Genomic DNA, 27,165 nt, shown 5'->3' on the forward strand with positions numbered 1-27,165 from the left:
GATAAACACATTAATGACTCTCATTTGGTCTGTTAAGTCCAAAACGTCTCCAGAGAGATTTTACAAAAACCTGTAATGTGGAAAAAAGTTTTTTTACACCAATAAGATTTGCACATAAAACATAGCTCATGGTATGGTATATCATACCTTGACCATGTGGAAAACAAGGGGCCTCATCTCAAGCACTCTTATGGTTGAATTCATTAGGAAAAGGGGAGCAGGAACCTGAGAGAAGCCTGAGTACTCACCTAAATCCTACTTGTGACTCCCCAGCCCAGGTCAGTTACAGTGGGGGATCTAAAATGTCATTGAGGGGAGTTTTTACAGATCTTGTTACACTAACACACAGACCATTAGGGAGACAGATACACAGGTACGGGATCGCTTTTCTTGTCGCGTCCGTTGCCATGGCAAGAGTGGAGGTAACCGGTTTGCATTTCTTTCTCTGTCACACAAAGTTCATGGCATGATACAAGTGTCAAGAAATGTTGCAGGTTTGCAGCATGAGAGCATGTTATGAGTAGATACATGTGGAAGTCTGGATTATGGGGGAGATCTTGGTTTAACTGACTGCAGAGAGTGGTGCACCTGACTTGAGACATAAATCTCACACTCGTAACTGTTGCTAAGTTCCAACTACATCAAGATGATAGTAAATTGCTTTTTAAATGCCGTCACCATGGCATTAAAGCCGTTTCTACAGCTTGCAAACATGTTTTGATTTCAGTTTAACTTTAAGATGGGTAGCACAGCTTCTCTTCTCTATACTTTATTTAAACTAATGTAATTGCTATGTACACAGGTATAGCAGGTAGGAGGCGGACATGCACTAAACAGATGGCCAGTGAGAGCAGACAAACTTGAAAGGCATGAAAGCTTCCCTCAATTATCCTGTCAAGAGATAATGTTGATGGTGATCAGTCAAGTTTCAGACGCATGCAGTCTTCTGCCTCTTCTGCCAACATTGTAAGTGTACAACACTTCCAAGTCAGTAAGAGAGAGTGTGTGAATGAGTGACACAGGGGCACAAAAATGTTGGCGAAACTCTTAACCAGGAGGCTCCTTCCAAATGCATCTCTGGATGTTAGACTAATCTCTCTTTTGTCAAAGGAATGCTGCAGAGTTACAACAAATACTTTCGTTCCTCATTCATCCAGCGCTGTTTGCACTGCTTTGGCATGAGTTTAAATAAAAGTACTCGACGAGGTATTTCAGCTGGTCAAGACATGACATGTCTCCCTTCTCTGGTAAAAACAACATTGCTTCATTTGCCAACAAAAACACCCATCTGAGGTTTGTGGGTCATTTCCAAAATGAAGAATGAACTGATCCTGAGGCACTAACAAGCTATGAAAAAGGACCAGTCTTTTTTCAGTGTCTGCCAGTGCATATGCAAGAAACTTAGAAGTACTTCATTTTTTTTTTTTTTTTACTTTTTTTTAAGTGTCCCCTGGTGTTAGAAGGCTAAGAGTCCCCTGATCAGAGACAGAAATTAATCATGGGAATACTTGTGAAGGAAAAAGTAGCCTTGCTGTTACAGAACTGTGTTGGAGCTCACACACAGATATTAAGGGATGATGTTATTCCAGTGGCATGAACTGAGGTACTTATCCTAGCAGATGAATTCACCACTGGAAAGTTTTTGTCAAGAATAGAAAGGTCAAAATTGCATAATGATGTAAACACTCTAACTATAGCAGAAGGCTCTCGTGGTTCAACACATTCCACCTGTACGTACTGAGGGTGTTTAAGTAAGCGGGAACTGACATGTCATAGTATGCAACACTTTTGTTCATGTTTAGTAACTACAAATATACCTGTGAGAAGGCATCAGTGTATGCTGTGTGTTTCATGTTGGCTTTATGTGCAAGGAAGGCAAGTTCTGCTCTCATCTGTCTGTCAGCCAGTCTCCTCAGTCCACCTGTGGGTCATGTATTTGGACCACAGTAAAATGTCACCGACAATAATCAAGGGATTACTGCATTGAAATTAAATTTTGGACAATATTCGTGGCCCTCAAAGGATAAAATCTTAATCCGGTGGATGTTATTAGCTATAGTTGTAGATTAAATGCAATTAATGAGGTGCATTCATTAAATAAACCAAAAATACGTAAGAATTTGTGGCATTTATGGCCATCCTGGTCATCCTTCGAGCATGATGTTTTCATTGTTTAATTTTTGATTCCGTCATGTGGATACACTCATAAAATTCTAAAAAGGATACTGACATCATTTGTAAGGAAGGAACAGAAAGTTTGAATATTAAATCAAGCACCCCCCGCACACAAACACACACACACACACACCTGAGGAAAATGTGACCAAAAGTGCATGTGTATCATTTATTACATATCCACAAGAATACATTGCATATGCTGCAAAAATGGGACTGTGGGATTTTCAGTGTCAGTCATGTGAAAGAAGTGAGGAATTCCAAAAAATAAACAGCTGAAAAAAATATCAACTGCTGCTAACTGTTAGACTTTCTCCACTAATTCTCCTCACAAAGTCACGAAATCTTGGCTCAGGATTCTTGTCTTCGTTTTAGCCAATGAATTATCACTCTTCTGAAGACAGTCCTTGTTTGGATTGGCTGCGACATGATATAGGCTACCGGTCTACAGGGTAACACAAGGCTGAGGACATACTGGAAAACTATTTAAACAATTTCAGGAAGCTGGCTAGTCTGTTTGTCATGGTGTCTCCCCACACCTTATATAGCAAATTTCAGGCACAATTCGGGCTGTTATGAAACATAGGCCTGGTTAAGTGCTTTTATGTTCCCACTTATGTCATCTTGCTTTACGATCCAGAAATATTCATTTGGTTCACCAAGCCGTCGACTTACAGCAGCTCATTAAAAGCATTTGTGAAGAGACAAGTAAATCAGTCAAATCTGTGACCTGTGCAAAAATGTAGCCAACATAAACATCAGTAAATAATCTCTCTTTCAAACTGTGAAACTGAACTGCTTTATCATAGTTCACGCAAGTCAACATCTCTAAATTAGAGGATAAACAAGGCAATATACACACCACAGATATCATCATATACAAAAAATACAGACATAAGGATGCAGAGATAAGGAATGAAGACATGTCCTTCTCTGGGTTTACTTTTAACCTCAAAACACCTCTAACAATATTAAGAGACTGAATAAATACTGAACCTGGGGGGGGCTGATGAGGAAGAGCAGAACAACACTAAGCTGCAAATCTTGAAGAGGAATCACACAGGACAGTGGCAGCCTCTAGGTCAACAAGACCTTTTAATTTCAGAGTTTCGAAAATCAGTTTGTTTAGACAAATGGAGGCAAACCTTTAGTTAGTAAATCTTTAGTGAGACAAGAAGAGAAAATCTCCTTTACAAAATCATAATAAGAGCTTCTCGTAATAAAAATAAAAAAGTGAAAGGCCGAGAAAATAAATGGCAGCAAATTATACTTTTTTTAAAAGATACATCTTTAAAGGTAATAGCGCTACTTCTAATGGGAAGAAACTACTATATTACTGTGGTTAGGCAGTTGGAAATTAAAATGAGTTATGTCACAAAACATGCCTGCAACAACCTATTGTGAAAGAGCTAATATATACAGTATAACAGTTTATTAGCACATTTTAAAGAGATATAGTTTCCATTTTTGCTTTTTTTTGGGGGGGGGGGTTCCAATAAGTGCCTATGAAAGACCTTGATTATACCAGAATAATATAGTCATCATTTGTGGAAAAAGTTCCAGAGTATCAATAGATTATTTTAGTACTGGTTGATTATCATAGTATTTTGTACATAAGCATGCTATGACCGCTGTCCAGGGTGCTGATCCTTTGACCGTCAGGGTTATGGGAGCATTTAGAAAAAATAAAAATCCACATTGTCCCCACTATGTCACTATGTGACATTTAAATACATTTGTGTTTTACAATCAGCGTGCAAAAGACCAAAGAACCTGAAGGTGTCACCACCCAAAATGTTGGTAGCAGAACATAGGAGTCAGCTACAAGTCTTAAACAAGACCTATTTATCATCTCATTTACATTTAGGGTCACCATCACCTTGACAAATGTCTACCTGTTTTGGATGTTGTCTTTTTTAGGTTGGTTAATGTTTTAAAAGAAAGTATTTCTAAAGCTTCGTGTACAGTAATCCATTAATTATGAAGCTTCTTGTAATGTTGCAATACTATCTCTCCAGAGCTCTACTTACTTAAAATGAAATACCATTACATCCTCAACCTACCTTCTGTCTAATTCTTCATTAAGTAATTTTCTTTCCTCACCAGCCCTTAAAGATAATCTGTGGCAGCTCTGTCTTTGTTCTGTGGATACATTTAATATGGTTTTCAATAAAATTATAACTGTAAAGAGGAAAACCTCAGTCCCTGTCCTCCTCTACATTGAAAAGGTTCATAAAGCTCATGTCAAGTATCCACCCACTTCAAGGAGTCCTAAGACCGGCTCTTACACCACAGCGGTGCTGAGGAGGTCCCTGGAGAAACAGGGATGGCAGACACTTGTATCATCTCTGAAACTATGAGTCGATAACTCAATAATCACTTACTGTTTTATGGGCAGTTTTTGTTCTAAAGAAGCAATCTGAGAACAACTGAATGGAAAAAATCTGGAAAAAAAGGAGTCAACATCCAATCTGTTTTTATCGAGTTTAAGACTTTATTTTAGCCATATTTAAAACACAGCTTAAAATACATTTTGTAACTTTGGGGTATTTTACAGCATTAGGAAATGTGTTTATGTGTATTTTAGCCAAGTCTGGGGCCACAGCATGGCCAACATGGAGGCGGAGGATTGTCATCTGCATTCTGGGGTTGTCACAGTAGCAAGGAATAATCTGTGAGACTATAAAATACCAACAGCATCTCTAATCTAACTTGCATGTCCTAAACCTTTGCAAAAATGAGTAAAGCGTTGTGTAGGTCTGATTTAGTGGTGGTAACTGTGAAAAAACTGATTGGACAGTGAAACAAAAATGGAAAGGGAGGGACCTCTACTGCGTACATGAGTCATCACTCTCCACTCCCAGCCCCTAGTCCAAGTGTCTGTCTCTCTCCTTTTTTTTTTTGTTTATTTTTTTGCAGGATGGAGATTTACTGAGCTGTTTGTCCTCTAATGTGAAATTAGATAGATAGATAGATAGATAGATATGTGTTCCTTTTTGCATAAAACTTAATGCAGACCTTATCAGGCAGACAAACTGTATACATAGCAATAAAGGCATATTGATTTTTAAAAGGACTTTACAGACAACAAAGTTATTTTGAATGTTAATATAGGTTTTGTGTTTGTACGTTACTTAAGCATTTATTTCCAACTTGCTCCTCTTCCCATGCCTGTCTGACTTATAGCGATAAGAATTTGATACCTAGAAATTCATTTAAATAAATACGACTACATTCTTCACAAAAACAATCGTGCCACTCAGCTGTGGGGCTTCAGGATTTTACAACCACAAAGATTATAGCCTTCCTCTTAAGATGTGTCTGTGGAAAACTGTGCTCATCAAATTAATGTTTCCCAAAGACTTGCAGGTTAGTGTGAAGAACAAAACAGTCTTGTTGTGTGAACACCTCATCATTAATTTGATTACTCGTGTGACATCACAGTTGATGTCACAAGTGATCTGTAGCATAAATATCAAATTACACTTAATAATGACAGAGCTATGACAAAGCAAAATCAATTTTTTGGAATGTTTGGTTAATTTATTAAAAGTAGAAGTAGTAATACTAGAAGTAAAAACATCTGCATTGTTGCAAGTGCCCAAAGGCACAGCTGCATTCATCCTTCTCATATGGAAGAAGTTGAAAACTACCAACAGCCTGAGTTCCTTTGTGGAGATGGAACATTACAGAAAGATAAATGTCAGTGCAGCTCTCCACCAATAAGGCCTTTATGGTACTGAGTGACCAGACAGAAGCCGCTCCTTACAAAAAGGCACATGACAACCCACTGGGAATGACCATAATTATTCTATATTATAAAATGATATAATAACTTCGAACACAGACTGAACTATTTGACCACAATTCTCTGCAACGCTCAGAATGAAGCGAGGAACTAAGGATTACCTCATCAATATCATCCCTACAGTCAAACATGGTGGTGGAAACATCATTCTCAGAGGATGTGTTTCTCTGTGGCAGAATATGGGAGACTATTTAGGAACTCTGTTTACAGCAACTAGTTGTAACGGGGTGGAATGAGTCAACTCACTCCTCTCTTCTGCAGGGTGTGACTCTATTTTTTCTTCTTTAACATCGGTGATAGAGCATTTCTACAAATCTGGTTGTTTGTTACGTCATAAAATCTGTCAATCCTGGATATGAGTTAATTAGAGATGGCTGCCATTTTGACCTTTATGTCAGTATTTGTTACACAATAGTTCTTTTTATCATCAAACAATGCAGAGATTACATCAATGCAAGAATGCTCCACTGTGGTTGTAATCTGACGGTACTAGTTTTATCTGCACAGCTAACAGCCACCATTAGTCACAAAAAAAGTCTTCTTAATATATACAGTAAACAACATTCAAAGTCACAAGACCTTTATGCTCTCATTGGAACAACAGATCAACTTTATTTGATGACATCATTGTTGAGAGCAATTTTTATATTAAATACCAAAGTTTTTCCAACTTGGAATCATTATGAAGACAAATTTAAGTTTTTTTTTTTCTCTAAATAGCTGAGTGTATAGAAGTAGGTTAAATTTTTATGAAATTTTATTTAACAGAGCAACAGGCAAACTTAGTAATCCGCTGGGTGTGAGCAGCAGCCCCTCAGCCTAAAACAAACTGAGTTTAAAAACCTAACCAACTTTTAGAAGCTGGTTGCGGCTTCACAACTGATCTGTCTTGGGTCTTATCTCACTGGATGTACGAATATCTAGCTCAATAACTCAAATACACACACACAGCCAGCCTGGCATCCACAACATAAAGCCAAGAAACTCGAAGTACAACACACACATGGACTGTGACTTCTTTCTTTTGTAAGAACACACAAGTATTGTATATTTGCACTTTAGACAGTAAACCTTTTTTGTGGGAGAGTCATAACAAAAATTTATTTATTTCAAACACAGTAATCTTATACAGTTTAAAATACATCTCGAGGGGATCTTCGAGAAGACTATTATATTCCCACACAACATAATCAGATTTCTGGTTTTATTGTCTTCAGGACAATACAAATGGTCAATGCTTAAGATTGTCTTTAAAAATACATCATGCGCTGCTATTTTCTAAGTAAAGCCATACACCATTTGAGTCTTGATATGCCTTCCCCAGAGATGGACGCACACTGCTTAATATCACTGTCAGTCTCAATTCCTCAATGTCAATGTTCATCAACTATTCAGAAAAGTAAAGACTTTCATTTGCTGCCTGACTGGCACAAATGCTTTAATAAATTTGCTCGTCATGTGTAACACAATCAATGGAAGCTTCAACAGAAACAACGTGACGGTCTGTCAGACATTATATAACTCTGATTCTGTTGCAAATCTGAGCCAGTTAGTGTATAAATGGGCATTACTTCTCATTTGTGCTTAGAAGCATTTCATATGAATGAATAACACGAATTAATGAAATTAATGACTAATGAGCATTTTTAGTCTTATGGCTTAAGGGGAGTAGCAGCTGAAGTTTAGATTTAAAAAAAAGAATTACCGGTAACACATAAGCAAACAAACCTGACATATATATAATGAAAAAAGTTAAACTATTATTACCACTATGAAAACTGCTTAAAAAAAGTTGAGAAAAGATCACCCAAACAAATGTTTAGAGAAAAAAAAATAATCACAGTTGAGTGTGGGAAGGAGAGAAAATGCAATCCTCGTCTTAACTATTGAAGGAAATGCTATATATGGCTACTCCTCCCTTCCACAACCTGCTGCCCTGTGCGTCACACTACCTATAGCTGTGACACCGAGTGTAAACACTGGCAAAACTACTGCTGCTATCTTTTTTTTTTAAATGGAAGGCCACCCAAATTGAAAATGTTACTTTACGCCATCTAATATAACATTCTGTAAATGAGAAATGTTTAAATTACAGAATACAGACTCCTACCTTCCACCAGTTAGTAAATGCCATAAACTATGACACGAATGACTACTTCTTTGTTTTAACAGGAAACAAGAAATAAGGTCAAAATGATGCCCTGGATTCATTCAAGATGGCTATGTGCTCCATTGGTGCATGCTCTGAAAGATTTCTCTTAAGTGTGACACCGCTGTCAATAAAGTGTGCCGAGGAAACAATGATAACTACATAAAGCCCAAGAGAAAAAACGAGCCAATCTGAAAAGAGGAGATAGAATCATCTAAGTATATTCACAAAATGTAAAGAGGCATCAGGAAAGATGGCTCTCTCTCCTGAAGGTGAATTTCATGCCACTAAAGAAAGACAAAAGAAGAACAGGGCCAAGTCCATTAGGAGGCACGGAAGAATCAAGCTAAATGAGGGCTACATGGTAGAAGGCTTGGTAATAGGAAAAAGACATCTAGAGGCATTTAAGATGATGCTACCACTAGTTTGTAGACTAGGTTGACAATATATGTAATGAAAGGAACTAGGCAATGCGGTGGGGGCTGTGGAGGAGGCTTGAGGTAGGGGGTGGGCTTGAAGGGCAGCTTTGGAGGGAACCTTCGTAAAGCTCTACAAAACAAAACAAAAAAAAATGCCATGGGCCTTTCTATGACTTCAACTACTGTCAGTAAACAAATTTATATCCATGATACAAGTCAAAAAGAGCTCGAGGTGCTGTAAAAGCCAAATAATTTTTTGCATTTCAGTGTGGTTAAACTGAAAAATGAAATGGATGCAGTATATGTAAACCAGTGTCTCTTCCATTGTGTGTGTGTGTGTTACATAATGATTGTTCATTAATTTTCTTTAACCCAGTTTATCCTTTTCACGGTCGTTTTGGAAGGTAGTGGTGGGAGGCTTATTCTAGCTACCACAGAGCGAGACATGTGGCATTCTCTGGACATGTCTCCAGTCCACCATAGATACAAACCAGTAGGAGGAAACTGGAGTACCTCGAGAGAATCCACACATGTGCTGGGAGAACACGCAAACTCCACACAGAAAGGCGCCAGCCGAGTTTCAAACCGGGAATCTTCTTACTGTGAGGCAACAGTGCTAAACATATTAGCCCTTCCATATTGATTGCCTGTCTGTAAATGGGAGCCATGCAGATAGCATTAGCCCATTAATCAGGAAGAACTGTAGCAGGGTGTTACCTCAGTATCAGACCTGACTGCAAAGTCAGCATTTTTTCAGTTTGAAAGAGAGAATTAATAGGCCCTGACCTGTCAGCAGTGTTTGACATAACTTATATCAATGTTCTGGTGGACTAAACGCATTCATTAAAAACACTTAATGCCCATTTTTAGTGACCGTGCTCAATGACTTGTACAAGAAGATGCCATCCTTATTCACTTATTTAACCAGTCAATAATAGCATTAATGTTTATAGAGTTTACTTAATCTGACTCATAATCTGTATAGTAATTTTGTCCAATCTTAATGGTAGAAATGAACAAACTCTTTATGTTTAGCCTGCTGTCAATCCCAAACATCATGTCTGGAGGGTATGACGGTTTGTTTGAAAGGGTTTACACTCTGCATGAAGCCGCTGCATCAGATGGTGCTACAGTGGATTCATAGCTATAGTGGGTGTTCATCATAAAAAGGTGAATATGTGTTGATCCAAAGCACAACTGGCCTTTTAAGCATAGTTTTAAACAGGAGTATAAGGCAAGCCATAGGACTTGGCATCTGTCCTCTGCTCCCCTTCAAGTACGAGATGGGGGGGGTGATTCTGCCACCTGTTGTGCTCATGAAGAACCAAACTGATACTGAAGAGATTGATAAAAGATAATCAAATTATCTTCAGTTTGATTACCTTCAGCACTTTCAGGCTGAAAAAACTACTTAAAGGGATTTTACAACTGGTAAGGTGACGCCAATCATTTTCCCCTCTGTCTCGACTATCAGGTGTCAGGTAAAGTGTAGAATTACCCCATTTACTTTACAGCACCGTAGACGGTGTGTCTACATGTCTTGAGGATTTATTTTTGCCCAACTTCATAGTCTAAAAATGAAGAGAAGTGGAACTATTTTTTTCCCCAATATAAGCAAGAATCCAATTAGAAAATGTTCATAAAATTTGTGAACACATTACAGTGTATAATTACAATTACACTTTAATTGTGACAGTAGACAGTAATAATAGCTAGAATAAATAATAATGATCTTGACCATATTTACACCAAAATCTACTGATTATGTAGTTGGACCTCACACACACTCACCGAATAAAGATGTGTTGCAAGAATGAGTCATCTCAATCCAGCTGTCCACAGGGCATGTATCTGATTAGCATATCCACACTCACACACACCAGGAACAAATGTAAATCTTCCAATAAACTTGCTGCAGTTGTATCAGTTCAGCATCAATGATGTGTTCCAGTTTAGTTTAAAATAAGTTTAGTGATATTGGATGGATGTCGGATACTGAGTCATTCCATTTAAATAATTGTTATCACATTATATGTAATATATAACTCTCAGGAACTGACGTTGTAGCAGCACGATCTTCCCCAGTTTACCTCTATGTCATACACTGCCGTACGATGTTACCTGTACACATCAGTTGTAGAGTTTTATCTCTCTCTCTCTCACACACACACACACACACACATACACACACACAGCCACTGTTTCTTCTTTTTCTCTCATGGACACACAAACACAGTGGATGTTGCAATGAGCAATTCAACCAAACAACAATTAGACACAACCTTTGGGAACATGCTCACTTTAGATTATAAATAAATGTTTTTCTACCCCAAAAACAAAAAAAAAAATTTTTTTAAATGGTACAGCTTTGGATGCAATGTGGACAGATGAGGAACTGTATTTTGGAGGTGGGGAGGGATGTTTAGTTAAGCCGAGCTATGAGCAATAACATCTGCTCCGGCTGGCTTAAGACAACATTCTTTATTTGTTCCACTTGTTGTTTAAGTGAACCTGAAGCTGGCGAGTGTGCAAGACGAAAGGGCCAAAACAATTCAACAGGGCGGTGTGGTGAGGCGCCCACAAAAGGGTTGTCTGCTCAGCAAGCCTGAACGATTTGGTGCTCTGTACACCAAGGCACCCCATTTGGCTAATGAAGTCCCAGACTGTCTTCACACCACACCCCCACCCACCGCTCCACTATGAAATGTTCTACTCATGAAAGTAATGAGGCAGGGAGGTAGAAAGACTCTTCTGGCCACTGATAACCTCAGACTAAACTTGCAACCTTACGAGACAAGGGCCTAATATCTGGCCGTCAATCAGCCCCAGCATCCCTGGCTGGAGTGTTTAATTACAAAGATCAATTATTTACCAGCATCCTCTTTCACTACTCAGCACTCCCAAAAAAGGAGTGTAAAGAAATAAAAAAAAAAGAAAAGGAAAAACACTGACAAGATCTGGAAGAAACTGTGGTGGCAAAAAATTTTGTGCAGAGAAAACCGGTTTCCGATTATACAAACTGTTTAATCTGTGCACTGCGCATAACAGATGAAAGAAAAAAAGACTTCTCAAGGTTTTCACCAATTAAACGAGCCATGAATATCCGTGTTTAAGCATGTGGACCTTTCTGCAATTAAACGCATGAAGAACTGAAGCCAGTGAATGAGAGTTTATCATCAGGGATATTCACAAGAATGCCAGTTTGACAGACAATAACAAAAAATATATAAATATGTAAAAGAAAAAAACTCAAGACACGGCCTAATATTTAAAAAGACTGAAAAGTAAGCAAATTTCATTACTCAGCCAAACAATACTGGACACATGATGATGCACTGTTATTTGAGACAATATGCAAAAACGGCATCTTTGGAATGCGACTACTCCGACTTCATGCACTTAATATTTACTCTTAACCCATTGCCTGCATGGCTGAAACAGCAACTTCAGGCTCTTAACTAATTTGAAGAGACTAGATCATGTTTCTCCTCTGCTTGTGTTTACAAAAGCACTTCACCGATGCTGATACTGGGAAACGTCCGTCAGGAAACACAAAAAAAGACAAAAGCAGAAGCTTTCATCTAAAATAGAGTACATTCCCAATGCTACAGTCTAACAATGACCAATACATATATTACAAGTGCTAAAAATTCATCTTTACCTGATGAAAGTTTTTAAGGTCTTGCATAAACGTATATAGCTCTCTCACAACTGTGGACTTAGGCTGCGTCTCAAATTGCTCTCTTCCACATGCTTTTTTAAGTGCATACGTGTGTTCACACTGACAAGTACAACTATGCGTGGTACACTATGAGTGATCAAAGGGTGAACTCATAATGGTCAAATGTGTAACACGGCACGTTTCACAATTTAGATTTTCGTCCGGACTGTTTAGCAGGAAGGGAGGAGTACCGACCGATTTTCAGCCAGTAGGAGGAGTACAAGTCATCAGTTCTGATGGCGTTGAAAATGGTCGCTAACTAACAGCAGCACAGATGTATTTAAGAGGTACGGTGCTGTGCAAAAGCCACAGCTCATTACTTAACATTTTGCTTCCGAGGAGCCAGACTTTCTCAGAATCTTTTTAAATGGTCTCGAACAATAGTTGTTCAGGCTTCTCGACGGTCTACCGAAGACTCAGTCCAGTCCTTGTACCCGACAGTTTTTAGAGGAATGTGGAAAGTATCACAAAGGCCTCTAACTTAAGGCATGAAACAGTTTGGTGTCTACACATGACAGACAACTTGGAAGGGAACCAATTCTAAGTCGCATCTTTCAGCACTTTGTTACAAGCAGCCTGTCACAGAATCACATAACTTGTTCATATTTATTTTGTTGAATCTATGAAAAATGCCAAAAATAACACAATTTGACAGACATCAAAATCATGTTTTGCACCACCAAAAGGATTCACGAGCAACAATTTGCTGAAAACGTGGCATATCTCTGCAAGGTGTGGAGTAATTGAGAAATTGAGGATATTGGAAAAGTGAAGGATAAAAGCAGAAGTGTCAGAGAACAAAAACAAAAGGCAGCCAACATCCAAAGAAGAGCTTTGAAATGTCCTTCAAGAAGCCTGGAGAACTATCCCTGAAGACTGCTTAAAGAAATGACAAGTAAACCGGGTGGTCACACCAAATATTGACTTAAGCTCATTAGAACTGTACAAAGTCTGCTTTCATTTTAATTTATCTTTGCATGTTTCAGTGAATCTATGCACCCTTTTCAAAATTTGCTGACAATACAGAAAGAAATTAGGTTTGACTAAACAGGACTTTAGATGCACCTGTCCAGGGTGTACCCTGCCTCTCGCCCAATGACCACTGGGATAGGCTCCAACCCCCCGCGACCCACCCAACGGATTAAGCGAGTATAGAAAATGGATGGATGGATGGACTCTTAAGTGCAATTCTTTTGCAAAAGTATAGGCATATATCAAAATAGCCAAATTCCCAAAGAAGCTGTTCTCATTCACATACATTTTTAATCAAACAGCTAAACATGTCAGAGACTGCAATTGAAAGTCAGACCATTAAGACTGTGTCAACTTGCAGTCGCTTAAAGCATTTCCAGACTGTCACGCTGCTCTAACTAAACCCTGATTTTTATAACTGCAGCCTGATCTGACAAAAGCGCCATTCAAGTAGCTTGAAGACAAACGTCTGTGCAGTGACTTTAGGTATACTTACGTGTAGAATGACCTCCAACAGAGAAGTAGAAGCAGCAAAATGTCTTGAAGGTTGTTTTCTTTTTTTTTCAGTCCAGCTCATTTTGGTATTGGAAACAGTTTAGTCAATAAACCTATTGCCCTCCTGTGCATGTGTGCTGTTATACGAACGGTGGTCGAGTTAAATGGCTAAGTCGGGCTCTAAGTGTAGCTCAGCCAAACTGTGCACGTAACCATGCTGAGTATCTCTAAAGCTTTTGTTCTGTTCATCGAAAAAATACAAAAGAAAAAAACATTTTGCAGCAACCAAAACAACGAAAGCTGTGGTTCAGGAAGTTAAGCCCCGACTAGTGCAGTTGCACTAGTGCTACGACACCTTTGACAACTTCCAAAGTCAGGAAAAATCATTTTAAACTTTGGGTTTTTCACTAATTACTGCTGTTGCCTCAGATTTGGTATCATGGTACAGACATGAAGTTATGAGCACTTATGACGTCACCTTAAATATGAACATAGAAACAGTGGGGGGGGCAGCTTGATTAGCAGTGGCTAAATTTCACTGTAAATGATTGTCTTTGTTCTTGTGTACTGATTCCTAAAAAAAAAATGGTGACACAACAATGATTTTCTAACCAGTTATGAAAGGTAAAAGCACGCAAACGTCCCTCCTGCCCTGAAAAGGAGATTAACGTCTATGTTGCATTCAGTCTGAAGGCTCATCATTATATCCTTGCTGTAGGAAACAAACTTGTGTTTTCATGCAAGGTCAAAAACAAGGTATAACACGCAACTTCCAAACAGCAAAACTGTGCCTAATTGTGCTCAAAAGTGAGTTTGGTTTCAAAACTGCTTTGATATTGATCTAAAATGGTAAACTCAACAATTACGGTCTCATCAATTCCACAAGGGGGAGTGTGTTTGAGACTGAAATATAAGAGTGGTCCGCTTGTTCCTCCTTCTGCAGCAGCACCGGGTTCTTCCCCTGGACTCACAAGCTGATGGCTCACTAATCTATTCCAGGGGACGTCTCCTTCACTAAAAGCCTGCAGCAGCGAAGGACATCTCCCACTTTGTCATTTTCAATCAGGATATTTACTATGTCTACACAGGGGAGCTGACGAAAGCAATTCAAAGAGAAAACCTCAAAAAGTTTGAATTTATTACAGTTTTTGGGTTTTTTTCAAATTCACGAAGGCAAATCGGTTAAGAGGTTCAACTTAAGTGAGTTTTTTTCCAAGTCTTTTTATCAATTTTTTTTTCACACTGAAATTAAATGTGCTGTGATTCAAACAGGCTGCAGGTTCTGCCACTTTCACTGCAAGCTGTAAGCTGTTCTTGCTTACAAACTATCCCTCCAGCTCTCACCGGTCTTCCCTAATAAATCTGAGGAGTCACTGGTCAGTGGTTTATGTTTTAATGTTGTAGATGGAGCGTGGATAAATGCTACCACTGCACGACTGCTCACCAAAGTAACTTAAGATCTCTGGATGTGCTGACTTGGCTAAAAATAGGACCAACGGGACACAAATTCTAAAATAGGTACCATAAAAGAAGCAAGGCGGAAAGAACGTCATTGTTCAATATTTAATTGATCTGTAGTACATATAAATAAATCCCCAGGGGGGACAAAGAAAATGAATATTTAATTCCATGGATGTCTGGCCTGTGGTTGTGGAAATATCCTGCCTTAGACATTGGCTTCGTGAAGACAGACAGATAGGAAAAAGGGAAAAAAAAGAAAAACAACAAGCATGTGGGGGTCAAAACTTAAAGAAGGTTAGTGATCATAATTTGACATTCGATTGCATTCACACAATAATTAATGACCTCAAGGCTGCTAAGATACTAGCTTTACAATCAATCCAAACTACAGCTTTGTTTCTAAATGACTTGATCAGCAGTGCAGAAATGCCATCAGCGATTCCCTGCAACCAGGTTACTGAACCTTTGCAAACGCTTACGTCTCGCTCCAACACTGTGACACAAAGCAGCAGAAACCATCAACTGGAAGAGAAAACCTTGTGACATTCCTCTCAGTCAAAAATCAACAAAAGTCAAATTTCCCAAATGGACACAGCAAAATGAAGAAAAAAAAAAAGTCTCCCATTGTGTATCTTTTGCATCCCTGGGTGTGCCATTTCACCCTCTCACTCTGTATGCTCAAATGAATCGAGCTGCGAGTCCAAACCCATGCCTATCTGTTATTCCCCTCTGTAAATATTTTCTAAGATAATGCAGGTTCAGGCAATGAAACTACTTTGATTTTTATCAAAACATTTTTTTACTTCATTACCGGTTTAAAAAAAATAAAAAAATCAATGTTTTATGCCTCTCCTCTGGATTTGAGCCAGCCCTTATCTTCTAAATCAACATATGAAACCACAGCAAAAGGGTTAAGGAGCCGACACAAAAAGGAAGACAAACGAGTGACCATTTCAGGTGTAAAGACTGATTGACAGCACCGCTCGCAGTGACATGTTAATATCTGCCACTTCCTCTGTGCCGTTTATGGTTTTACGAGGTACAAAAATAACAGAGGTTAATGGAACAAACGTTAGCTTTGCATATGATATTCAAGTATTGGGCATAATAAAAGAAAAAAACTCATATGGTGAAGTTAATCCCTACAGTTAGAATTAGTTCTGAGGGAGACATGAGTGACTTTTCACACCATTCTGGTGACTTAATGAGGAAAAAAAGTTTTACCCAAATCCCTCAAATACTTTTTCAATTAGGCACCAGATAAAAAAAAAAAAAAGGGGGGCCAAGACCAAAGTTGTAAGGGTGCATTTCCTGGCACCAACAGACACGAAATACAAAATTCTGTGCCAATCAATTTGGTGGATCTGGAAAACAGTTTTCAGACATTTCAGTCTGAAACAAAGTACTGAGCAGCTCACCAACTAGCTGTCCTTTAGGTTAATGTGTGATTCATGTGAAGAAATATGACGAACTATCAATTCAGATCCAACCAGCATGATGATGATTTATGAAACTGAGAAAATATCATGCCAGCTCCAAACGCAAATGAGCTACCTGCATAGAAATATGCAGGCAGATGTCCTGTGTGGGAGGCAGCAGGGCACTAAAAGGCTCCATTTACACACATTAGTTTGACTGCAGGATTTGCACTGACAACCATAATTGCTTTTACTCAATTCATACATACGCTTCTCACGAGCAGTCACGTATTACAGATTTTCTTATAATCATAACATGCATTCAAATCATTAATTGTTTGGACATTTGTCTGACACTGAGGGCAGGCTGTCCTCCTCACGGCAACTGCTCTGTTAGTGACGCCATCACTCAACCACTTAAATGGCAGCGCTCTCAGAGTCATGTCAGAACTCAGATTTCTGACGGCCTGACTGGGAGTAACAAAGCACGTCGATGTCGTTATGAAATGAGCCCTGTAGTAATAGTTATATTTAGTGTCGGTGCCCTGAAGAGGTTCCAGTGTTGCTGTAGTCAGAGAATGAGTGAGGCAGCAACGCTGCATGTGTTCACATAAATAAATAAGTTTAAAAAAAAAAAAGAAACGTCGGTATCGAAGCAACATTTAAGCCTTCTCGATGTGACCAAGCATTTCCATAGAATGTCACACTTAGTAAGGTCTGCAGCATGTACTGTACAAAAAAAAAACAACATAAAATCTATCAAACTGTTTTTAATAGCATCTGATTGGCAAGCTGTCTTGGGACAGTTGGCAAATGGGCGGGCAGCGGAGGAGTTTAGAGGTGCTAAAGTTCAGGAAGGAGCGACGCAGCACCCTGTGTCCTGCCAACAGCCTTACAGTGGCACAATTCCCGACTAAGTTGTTGACCCATGGCCCCCACCTGCCTTGACCATGCATTATATGGGGGCGGGGGGGGCAACACTTCCCATCCTTTGCTGCCTGCAACACCAGAAGGCTTTTGACTCACGTCCATCTGTCCTGGTAGTACATACATTAAGTGAAAGCCAAGACACTGGCAACCTGTCTAATTCATGAGTGCCTTGTTCTGTGATGCGTGCACCTTATTTCAGCAGCCATTTTGGGTTAAGAGAAGAATAAGCAGTCAGGAAGTCATTCAATAGTTGAAATTGATTTTCAGAGACGCTCCACATTTGTATAACTACTTCTGAAAAGTAATATCATCAGTTGTTTAGGCAGCTAAAAATTAACAAGAGTCACGCACACAATGACGTTCAATAATTGGCTAAATTAAGGGACAAATTAAGGGACATGAGGAACACCTCTCAGCGTGAGTTTACATGCATTTGCCATTACCACAGCAACCAAGGCAGGCTGGATAACAATGCCTAAAAATACAAATATGGCCTAATTACTTGCAAATATCAGCATGGAGTGTCAGTCTCAAGACTGAGTTTAGTCATAAATCAGATTTGCTTACAGACAGAACGCATTCTGGGGACTTTTTAATAAAGCAAGACATTAGGGGACTGCGATTGGAAACAATAGTAATAAATGGAGCAGGAAAATGAATCCATTGAATTTTTTTAATGATTGCACGCAAGAGTCTAAAATATTTGACATATACAGTGTGACATTAAACCAATAAAAAAAAAACTTTGAGATTTGATACTTTTAAAAGGTAGCAACTATATTACTACCCACTAATTTATGTCATACAAAGTGCCAAATTTTGGCACCTGTGGGTGCATCTGGGTCATTTCAAATGCACCATGAATCAGCCGCTAAAACAGCCAGCAATAGCAAGATCAAGATGAAGGCACAGAAGACATTTTTTACAGCCACAACTTAGCCACAAGTTCAAAAGTAATTGCAGCATCTATGTCCGATTCATCGCTAAAGATTTATGACATCCCAGTGTGGTCGACTGACCACGACTGATGGCTTTTGTGACATGATCTATTAAAGCTGAGGTACAAGATGTTAAAAAGATAATATTCTTACTGACAAACATGAGCAAAAGTTATGTCAAAGTAAAGACTAAGTCAAACGGGGTCCAAGAAACGCTTTCTTATTTGTGCTATGAAACACCAAAATATTGGGGATTCCTCGCTACTCTCTTAATAAACATCAGAAGAAAGGCCACCAATGCCAAATGTATAAAAATGGCTTGTTTTCATTTCAAGTCAAACATTAATCTCCACGTAAGACAGACATTAACACCATCAAGGACCCCAAAGGCTCGCACAGATAACTACGGTGTAAACATACCTGAGCTGGTTGGATGTCTAAGTAATGGAGCACCTCTTTAACCATGACAGGTGTGTGAGGGGGCTTTTCAGATGAAACAGCAGACAGTTCTTCAGATCTGTCCGTCGCACAAGGACCAGATGACAAACCAACTGCTGAAGAATGCAGGCCGAACATAAATGTCCTCCATGCTCTCCACGCAGCCAGGTTTGTTTTCCTTATCACTGGATTTGCATGAAAAACCATGATTCTTGAAATGAAGAAAAGAAGACTAAAGTTATGCAACGTTTATAAGCAAAAAGAAAAAGATTCAATCAAATGGTATCGAATCAAATGCACACGTCGTGGTATAAAACATTATTAAAAACTTAACAAATAGAAAAGTGCAGAACAGAACTATTTGATGTCGCCAGCTTCCATATTAGTTTTAATATTCCCACAAGGAAAAGGGGCTTTTCATTTATTCCAAAGTGGAACTACATGTTCCAGTGCAAAACTACTAAGTAAGAGCAGCCCAGCGTTAATATTCTCAGCCAGTTATTAAGTTTTACTTCCTATTAACATTTTGGAACAAAGAAGAATCCCATAATTAACTTGAATCAGGGTTTGTTAACATTTGTGTGGGCTAAATACTAATTTTACATCCTAGAATCACATTGAGAATGCACATACAGTATCTCTCATGTCCAGTTTTGTTTAAAAAGCCTTTCAGAAAAAGCTGGCATATGTTTTTTTCTTTTAGGATCTTGTAATAATTTTCAACAAAAGTCTAACATCCTTTGCTGGGGTTAGGTTAATCAGAATTATTAGTGATTGTATGAAAGTGAAGAACGACAACAAAGATTATCAGCAAAAGTTATCAGCAAACACATACACACACACATACTGTACATATCGCCAAAAAATGGTATTCTCGTGACAGGCCAACTTGAATTAGAACAAGATTTACAACCATCTATCTAAAGTTGTCCTTCTACTTATTGTTATGGTGTGAACGGCCCTTTATGGTTTCAGTAATGAGGGGCCTGTGCACCAGAACAGCTTTATGAGTAGCAACTCTCCTGCCTTTCCCATAACTAGCATGGGTTCTAAATATTGGCAGCTAGCCTTAAGCTAGGGTTTGGAGGGAGGTCACATTAGCACACCTTCACAACAGTACCTCAAGGACTAAACTGTAGGTGGAACTTATTCAGTTATCCAAACGATTGTTGCCATATTGAAGTAACATTAACACACAAAGGCTGGGTGTGAAGCAATTTCTTTATCGAACCTACCACAATGCATACGTTCAATTTGCACACGCTAACAGGTGCTAAAAATACGTGCGAATTGCTTGATGAAGGCTGATATTGCTTACGTTTGTTTATTAACGTACATCGCTCATTGTCACGAGTGACTATATTGGCTGTGCAGATACCAGAGCAGCGCGACTGGTCATTTTTAAAACTGGAAAATCGGGTGATGCAGTGGACATTGTTGCTATGCTACCACGTTGGATGATCGTGCGACATGAGATATACAAATAATAAACAGGCACACAAAATGGACTCAACAATTTACTGTGTCACGTTTAAAAAAATTTTTCAATCATAACCATCGTGCCCTCTACCTAAGAAACATGCCTTCCCTTCAGAAAACTATCTGCAGCTGTCTACAAGCTTACCGTAGAGTAGCCCCACCTTCAGCAGGACTCACGTGCTCTGTGCGTCACTATGGACCGCCCAGCGTCCTGTGGTTCTCACCCAATCTGCTGCCACACAGGAAAAGGGCTCGTGTTTGAAAATATTGGCGCTTGTCGTGGTAGTTATCACCAGCTATGCATTACTAAGTTACATTACAAGTTTGTTTTTCTATTACGAACTCACTGCGTGTCACCACCAATGAGAGATAACCGTTACTGACAAAAGGTAAGACAAAATCACACACAAGTGTGTTCAAGGTGAGGAGAACGAAGACAACGTACCGTTGGAAAGTATGCGTAAGCCAGCTAGCTGGCTAGCTAGCAGTGGTTTTAGCAGCCACCCAGTCAAGTTAACGTATGTAGGTTTGTCATCATAAAGCAGTGTGTGCTTTAGGTCGAATATTCAGGCTGTTTTTATAACCATGTTAAACGACACTTAGTTGACAGTACTAATGTTAACTTTTTTGAGACTTTGGACTTTGTTTATCTGTAAGGCAACATTTGAATGTGTTATGTCGTTATTAGATTCCATTGCTATGGCGCAGCGACAGAATTTTAAAAGGAAAGAAACTGCAATGCCAAACAAAAGATAAGCATTCAAGTGGCAAAAAACATACATTGTTTAATGAACAAGCTCAGTGGAACAAACAAGAAGCAGTGCATATTTATTCTTCACTTTGACAAGTACTATATAGGTTGTGTATATTGATTTTATAGCCCCCTTTATCTGTCTATTTATTTGTTGGGGAAATAGTTTTATTGCACTGCCATGTTTCATTAAAAAATACAGCCTATGCTAATCAGATGAAGATCGTAAAATGAGCAAATGATTAGTTTAGTTTATTAATCACTGAAGATGTAGGAGATTTAGCTGTCACAACTTTGTTTTTATGTTGATTATATTACATCTATTTTCGATCAGTGGTATTGGTCCTTCTGGCTTCCCCTTTATTTGCTACAAATTGTCCCCATTGCCAATTATCAAATGATCCCTTTTCATTTAGCTAAAAACAAAAATGTTCACATAAACGATGCTTGTCTTTGCAGCTGAATCAATTAAGTGGGTCAAATAAAAAGTTAAGGGCTTAGATATAAAGAAGTGTTGCCATTCAACCGTGGCAGGTGAGATGTTATCTCCAGGTTTGTCATGTAAATGTTAAATTCATGCTAGTTTCCTTCAAGTTTATATAGACAAATGGAGACAGTGCTGCTGATTGTGGTCAGGTCAGATAAAATTATCATTCGCTGCAGTTTTCTTTTTTTTTTTTTTCATTGTAATATTATATTTGCTCTTTACAAAATAGAAAATGTACTTGACACATTTTTTCTTTCCCCATCCACAGCAATACTTCAGTCATTTCAGAGGAACGAAAATGGCAAGTGATGTGTGTAGCCATGTAAAGGTGGTTGTGCGAGTGAGACCAACCAACGAAAATGAGAAGCGGGAAAACTGCCGAAATGTGGTCCAGGTCGTCGATAACCACATGCTTATATTTGACCCCAAAGAAGAGGACATGTCATGTTTTGGGTCGCAAAGAGTGAGGAACAGAAACCTCAACAAGAAGGCTAACAAAGACCTCAAATTTGTTTTTGACCACGTCTTCGATGAGAACTCCACTCAAGAGGACATTTTTGAGAACACCACTAAGGGAGTGTTGGATGGTGTGATGAATGGATTTAACTGCACAGGTAACAAATGAAAGAAGTTAAACTGCTGAACATTGCTGCATGAGGATTGTTTTACAGAAGCTGTTTGTTAGCATGCACTAAATCGACTAAGGAGGTGATAATATGTTTGTGTTGTGTTTACAGCTGTTGACAGCTGTCTCCATCAAAGCAAAAAACAAATGAGAGAGAGACTGCAAAAATGGTCCAATATTAGAAGTAGTTAATCCGTTTGAATAGATTGACAGGAACAGCAAAAAGTCTGCGCATTAACAGGAAGCATGAGCCTCACCTCACCTTTCCTGGTTTCGCTTAATATTTTATAAGATTCTGGGCCACCAATGGGTCATGACAGAATTTTCCTTGAACTACTTTTGCATTCTTTATGATTTATAGGAACTGCGATGCGTGGGTCCAGTCCACTTATGGGAAATGCCCTGCGGACACTACAAAGAGTGTCAGTCAGTGTGGAGTGGCTTTACAACAGTGCCCTGCTAACACAACCAGCCACTACTCTGGTCACTTTTACGGTCCTCTTAAGTGTGTCACAGGCATGATTTTGCGAAGGCGAAGCTGTTATTCCTGCCAGAGTCAGCAACAGCCAAAGCTAAATTATTCAGAAAATAATTCTGTTAATCACGGCAACAGCCATAGTTTCTGCCAGCTATAAAAGAAATAACGTGGACTGGAAGTTTAACTCACTTACATGCTAGTAATTTGTGTAGGTTTGCTCATTGTAACCTACACAACTATTTTACTTACCTTCTTAGATATAAAGGAGATATATTTAGTCACACTGGATTTACAGATTGTATACTTTGTGCCTAATGCTGGTGTTTATGACCTAGCCTGTTTTGATTGAGTTGTATTCTGTTCATTTATGGTCCCGTTCAGGTAGTATTGAGACAGACCAGCTTTCTATTCTAATCCACATGCTGCAAGCTGCCTGGTTTGTGGATGTCTGTTTGTAAACCATCATTTTTTGGGGATTTGGGGATTTCCATTTAAAAGATGTTAAAATATGTGTATTTCCATTTCCATTTAAGCAGACATTGCAAACAGGGTGGTGCATCTCTTATCTTTTAAGACTGTGCTTGCTTACTGAGTAGTGGATCTTTCGGTCACACGGGAGACTAAATTTAGTTACCATAGTTGGAGTTAATATATATATATATATATATATATATATATGATAGCCACAGTTTTTTTGTGCTCAGAGCAATTTAAAAACAAAAAAACATTAATTTAATATTCTAATCTTATTGAGTTCATCCATATATGTTGAATTCTGTACCACCTGGTTGCTTGAGCAGTTAATTTCACTTTGATGAAGAGGACACCCGAGACACGCATAAAAAGCCCACTTCTGCAGACTGGACACATGTCATTAGATGTCAGTTTTTCTATTTTCATATAAGGCAATTGATGCTGTTAAGAGGGTTGAGTTTTGGTACTTAATTTAGTAATATAGAAAGGCGTCTGATGCTCCAACTAAATAGCTCTTTAATACCAATAGGTTACGAAGATACCTATTTTCTTCATGACATCTTCGCAGTTTTACTTCTCTTCCCAACCACACATATCATCTTCTGTTGATCATTAAAAAGAAAGCAGTCACTTCTGCTTGAGCTTAACTTTCCATACGGGCTGGGCATCTTTACGGTTTAAGATTGAGTCTGAATTGAGCAATTTAATTCTGAACAGCTAGTCTCACTGAAGCCTGGCTTGTTTCGGTGTTTTTCACTTGCTTTCTGGTTAGGTTGCAGCAGCTGCTGCAATAAGCACTGTTGTCATTTATGCTGCATTTTCTTTGTAGTAAATTGACTTTTTGGTTGCAGTGTTTGCTTATGGTGCTACTGGAGCGGGCAAGACGCACACCATGTTAGGCTCACAGAATAACCCGGGGGTCATGTATCGCACAATGACAGACCTATTCAAACGCATGGATGATGCCAAGGAGGAGAAGGAGTTTGCTGTTGCATTCTCATACCTTGAGGTGAATATCTAAACATTTATATATTTAGTGTGTGTGTTTGGAGATGTTTTATCTGAATAACTACAGGACCTGTTAATTTTTGTGTGAAAGTAAGTTTCATACTCTCACCAAAGTGTTACAATTGCAATATTTATCTATTACCCAAATGTCTCACTGTATGCCTAAGAGCTTAGCACCAGTCACACTTAAGAGACTTTGGATTGTTTCTACTCTGTAATCTACAACCTGAAACATTCCAGTTTCCACTTAATCTATATGTATTGTTATGAGATGGTTTTGTAGGATTTGCTGCCATTAACAGTTTTATTTTTTTGGGTGTTAACAGGTTTACAATGAACAGATCAGAGACTTGTTAGCTAATGCCGGGCCTCTTGCTGTCAGAGAGGACGCCTCGAAAGGAGTGGTTATTCAGGGCCTCACGCTGCATAAGGTTGGTATCAACTTGTTTGTGGAGGATATTAAGGGTAAACACCGGGCCCACTTGTTTTTTTTTGTTTACAGTTCTTCTATGTTTTGCTAAGTGTAATAAAATATTACATTTCAGGAAAACAGTGACTTGATTTTCTCCCTGAATATCTGCCAGTTGAGATGAGAAAAACCTTTTTAGACTTTGTTATGTTGTCGCTTTTAAAGAAAGAGGTTGTTTCATAAGACGTATTTGTGGATAACCTATACAAACAATTTAACTTTGAGTCGCCTTATTGTTTCGGCGCTGTGTCACACAAGTGCGCTCCAACTTTTAACTGTATCTAATCATGGTGTGTGGTTTCTTCCATACAGCCCAAATCTGCAGAGCACATTCTTGAGGCTTTGGATTCTGGCAATCGAAATAGGACACAGCATCCCACTGATATGAATGCCACCTCTTCAAGATCCCATGCTGTATTTCAGGTATTTCAGTCCAGTTTTTATTAAACCTCAGTGGATCAGTGGCTCTAGCATGGTGTAATAACTCCTAATAAGAAAAGATGGAAAAAGAAATAAAAAAAAAGATAATTCACCAAAAAAAAATAAATAAATAAATGCTCATTCTATTAGTGCAATCTGTGCCCACTTTGAAGTATCTTACTTGACAAACATCTGACACGTGTTTTTGATTCCTCAGATATATTTGAGACAACAGGACAAAACTGCCAGCCTCAATCCTAATGTCTGCATTGCCAAAATGAGCCTGATTGACCTTGCTGGCTCAGAGAGAGCCAGCGCCACTAACGCCAAAGGGGCTCGCCTACGAGAAGGTGCTAACATCAATCGGTCCCTCCTTGCCTTGGGAAATGTTATCAATGCTCTTGCTGACCCAAAGGTTAGTTTATTTTGTGTTACTCATACATATACAGTAAAATACACTATAGATAACAAATAATGTAGCAGGAAAAAGCACAATGACTACATCAAGGAGGGCTTTTTCTTCTTCCCAGTCACCAGTGATATATGCCGATGCTACTGACACCCGAGATATCCTGACAGCTCAGTCACGTCTTTATGATAATGCGAAAAGCGTTGCCCTGCTCACACAAACTGCACTGTTGTTGTTTTTCATACATGTCGCCATCATGCAAAATGAGGGCTTGAGATTATCGACACGAACACCAATTCATGTTGTTGTGAATGCTGTCTGTGTCATTCTGACATGACAGCATCAAGTTGTGTTGCAAACACTGCCTCCATTTTCCAAGATTTTTACAGCCCAGCTGCGGAGTCCTTCCAAGAAAACCTTAGGTTTTGTTCTCTAGTAATAAAGAAAACATATAAAAACAAAAAACGTCCTTTGGCTATTATTTAGTCTCTCCTGTGAGCATGTCAGAAACCTCAGCGACAGTTTGCAAAAAAACATGTTTTTTATTCATTTGTCAGATTGTTTCAAACATTAATCACAGATGTTTAAATCGTGCGTAGGGAAATATGACAAAAATGTCTAGATGTATAACATTTGTGGGTCTACAGTAATAGTTCTGATGATAAAGTGATAAGTCTACAGTACCGATCCGTAATCTGAACACACTTCTGGGTTTTTGTTTTAACTGATACTTGTGCACAAAAAGAGTAACTTTTATCATATTTTACAGGCACCAGAAACTTAATTAATTCTTAATTAAAACTAATTCATTAATTAAATGCACACATAGTATTATTTAGAATCTTGTTTTTGGCTATCACACTATAAGCATTCGTGGAACATTTGTTTGACATACTGAATGTTGTTTAGATTGTAAGTATCTGAAGTTGACCACTCTGGCTTAAGTGTTGAACCTGGAATTTAGGAGGAGGCGAGTCAACTATGTATTTGGGTATTATTTCATTCCAGCTGCATACATTAACCTGTCAAGGAGTGTTCTCGTGTCACACACCCGTCTCAAGAGACGAGGCACAAGCAGGCCACGTGTATTTACGAAGTGCTGTGCAAACCTACCACAACCCAACGGGTTGCTTCATCATTTGGCCCCAATGTGTGTGCTTTCATCTGCATTGTAGGGTCTGTTTATACTCCGGTCGTCATGTTAAGAGTTGCGGTCGTAAATCCGTAGTCCAGCTCAGCCTCCAACACCCACCACAACTTTTCATGGTTGTTGGTGCACTATTATTTACTGCTGGCAGACAAGGAATTCATGCTGTGGCCATTTTTTTATATATATATATACTGGAAAGAATGTTGCCACTTGTGTCTGGCCTGCCATGCCATTGGTGTGATTGTGAAGAATGTCTCCTACGTCCGCTTGGGACTGTTCAGTGTGTCATCTTCATGTCATGCCCTTAGGCGTCGGCCACACTTACGCAGATACATTTGATGAAGCTCCGCTTCTCTCCAGCTTGCCCTTCAGTCCACACAAAGCCAATGTTTTCCGCCCACGGGGGGAAAAAATGGTCTGGGGTGGTTGTAAAATCTGGAATTTGATAGGGCCAGTCTTGCTTATTGTTAACGAAAAAAGCCAAGAATTTT

At 38.9% G+C, this 27,165-nt stretch overlaps 2 protein-coding genes across 2 annotated transcripts in view; one reads left to right on the top strand and one right to left on the bottom strand.

The window, feature by feature from the left end:
* The window catches only part of mettl15 (methyltransferase 15, mitochondrial 12S rRNA N4-cytidine), a 45,798-nt gene extending 26,659 nt beyond the window's left edge, over positions 1–19,139 (bottom strand). The window contains exon 1 of the mRNA XM_072380714.1: positions 18,907–19,139. Within this exon, the coding sequence (XP_072236815.1) occupies positions 18,907–19,131 (225 nt within the window). The 5' untranslated portion in view covers positions 19,132–19,139. The remainder of the gene's footprint in view (positions 1–18,906) is intronic.
* Positions 19,140–20,731: 1,592 nt separating this feature from the next.
* The window catches only part of kif18a (kinesin family member 18A), a 28,659-nt gene continuing 22,225 nt past the window's right edge, over positions 20,732–27,165 (top strand). The window contains exons 1-6 of the mRNA XM_072380727.1: positions 20,732–20,792; positions 21,910–22,255; positions 24,070–24,227; positions 24,553–24,657; positions 25,008–25,118; positions 25,333–25,530. Of these exons, the coding sequence (XP_072236828.1) occupies positions 21,940–22,255; positions 24,070–24,227; positions 24,553–24,657; positions 25,008–25,118; positions 25,333–25,530 (888 nt within the window). The 5' untranslated portion in view covers positions 20,732–20,792; positions 21,910–21,939. The remainder of the gene's footprint in view (positions 20,793–21,909; positions 22,256–24,069; positions 24,228–24,552; positions 24,658–25,007; positions 25,119–25,332; positions 25,531–27,165) is intronic.

Source organism: Leuresthes tenuis, unplaced genomic scaffold, assembly GCF_036924035.1.
Source record: "Leuresthes tenuis unplaced genomic scaffold, fLeuTen1.0.hap1 SCAF_2, whole genome shotgun sequence".
In the NCBI taxonomy this organism is placed as follows: Eukaryota; Metazoa; Chordata; class Actinopteri; order Atheriniformes; family Atherinopsidae; genus Leuresthes; species Leuresthes tenuis.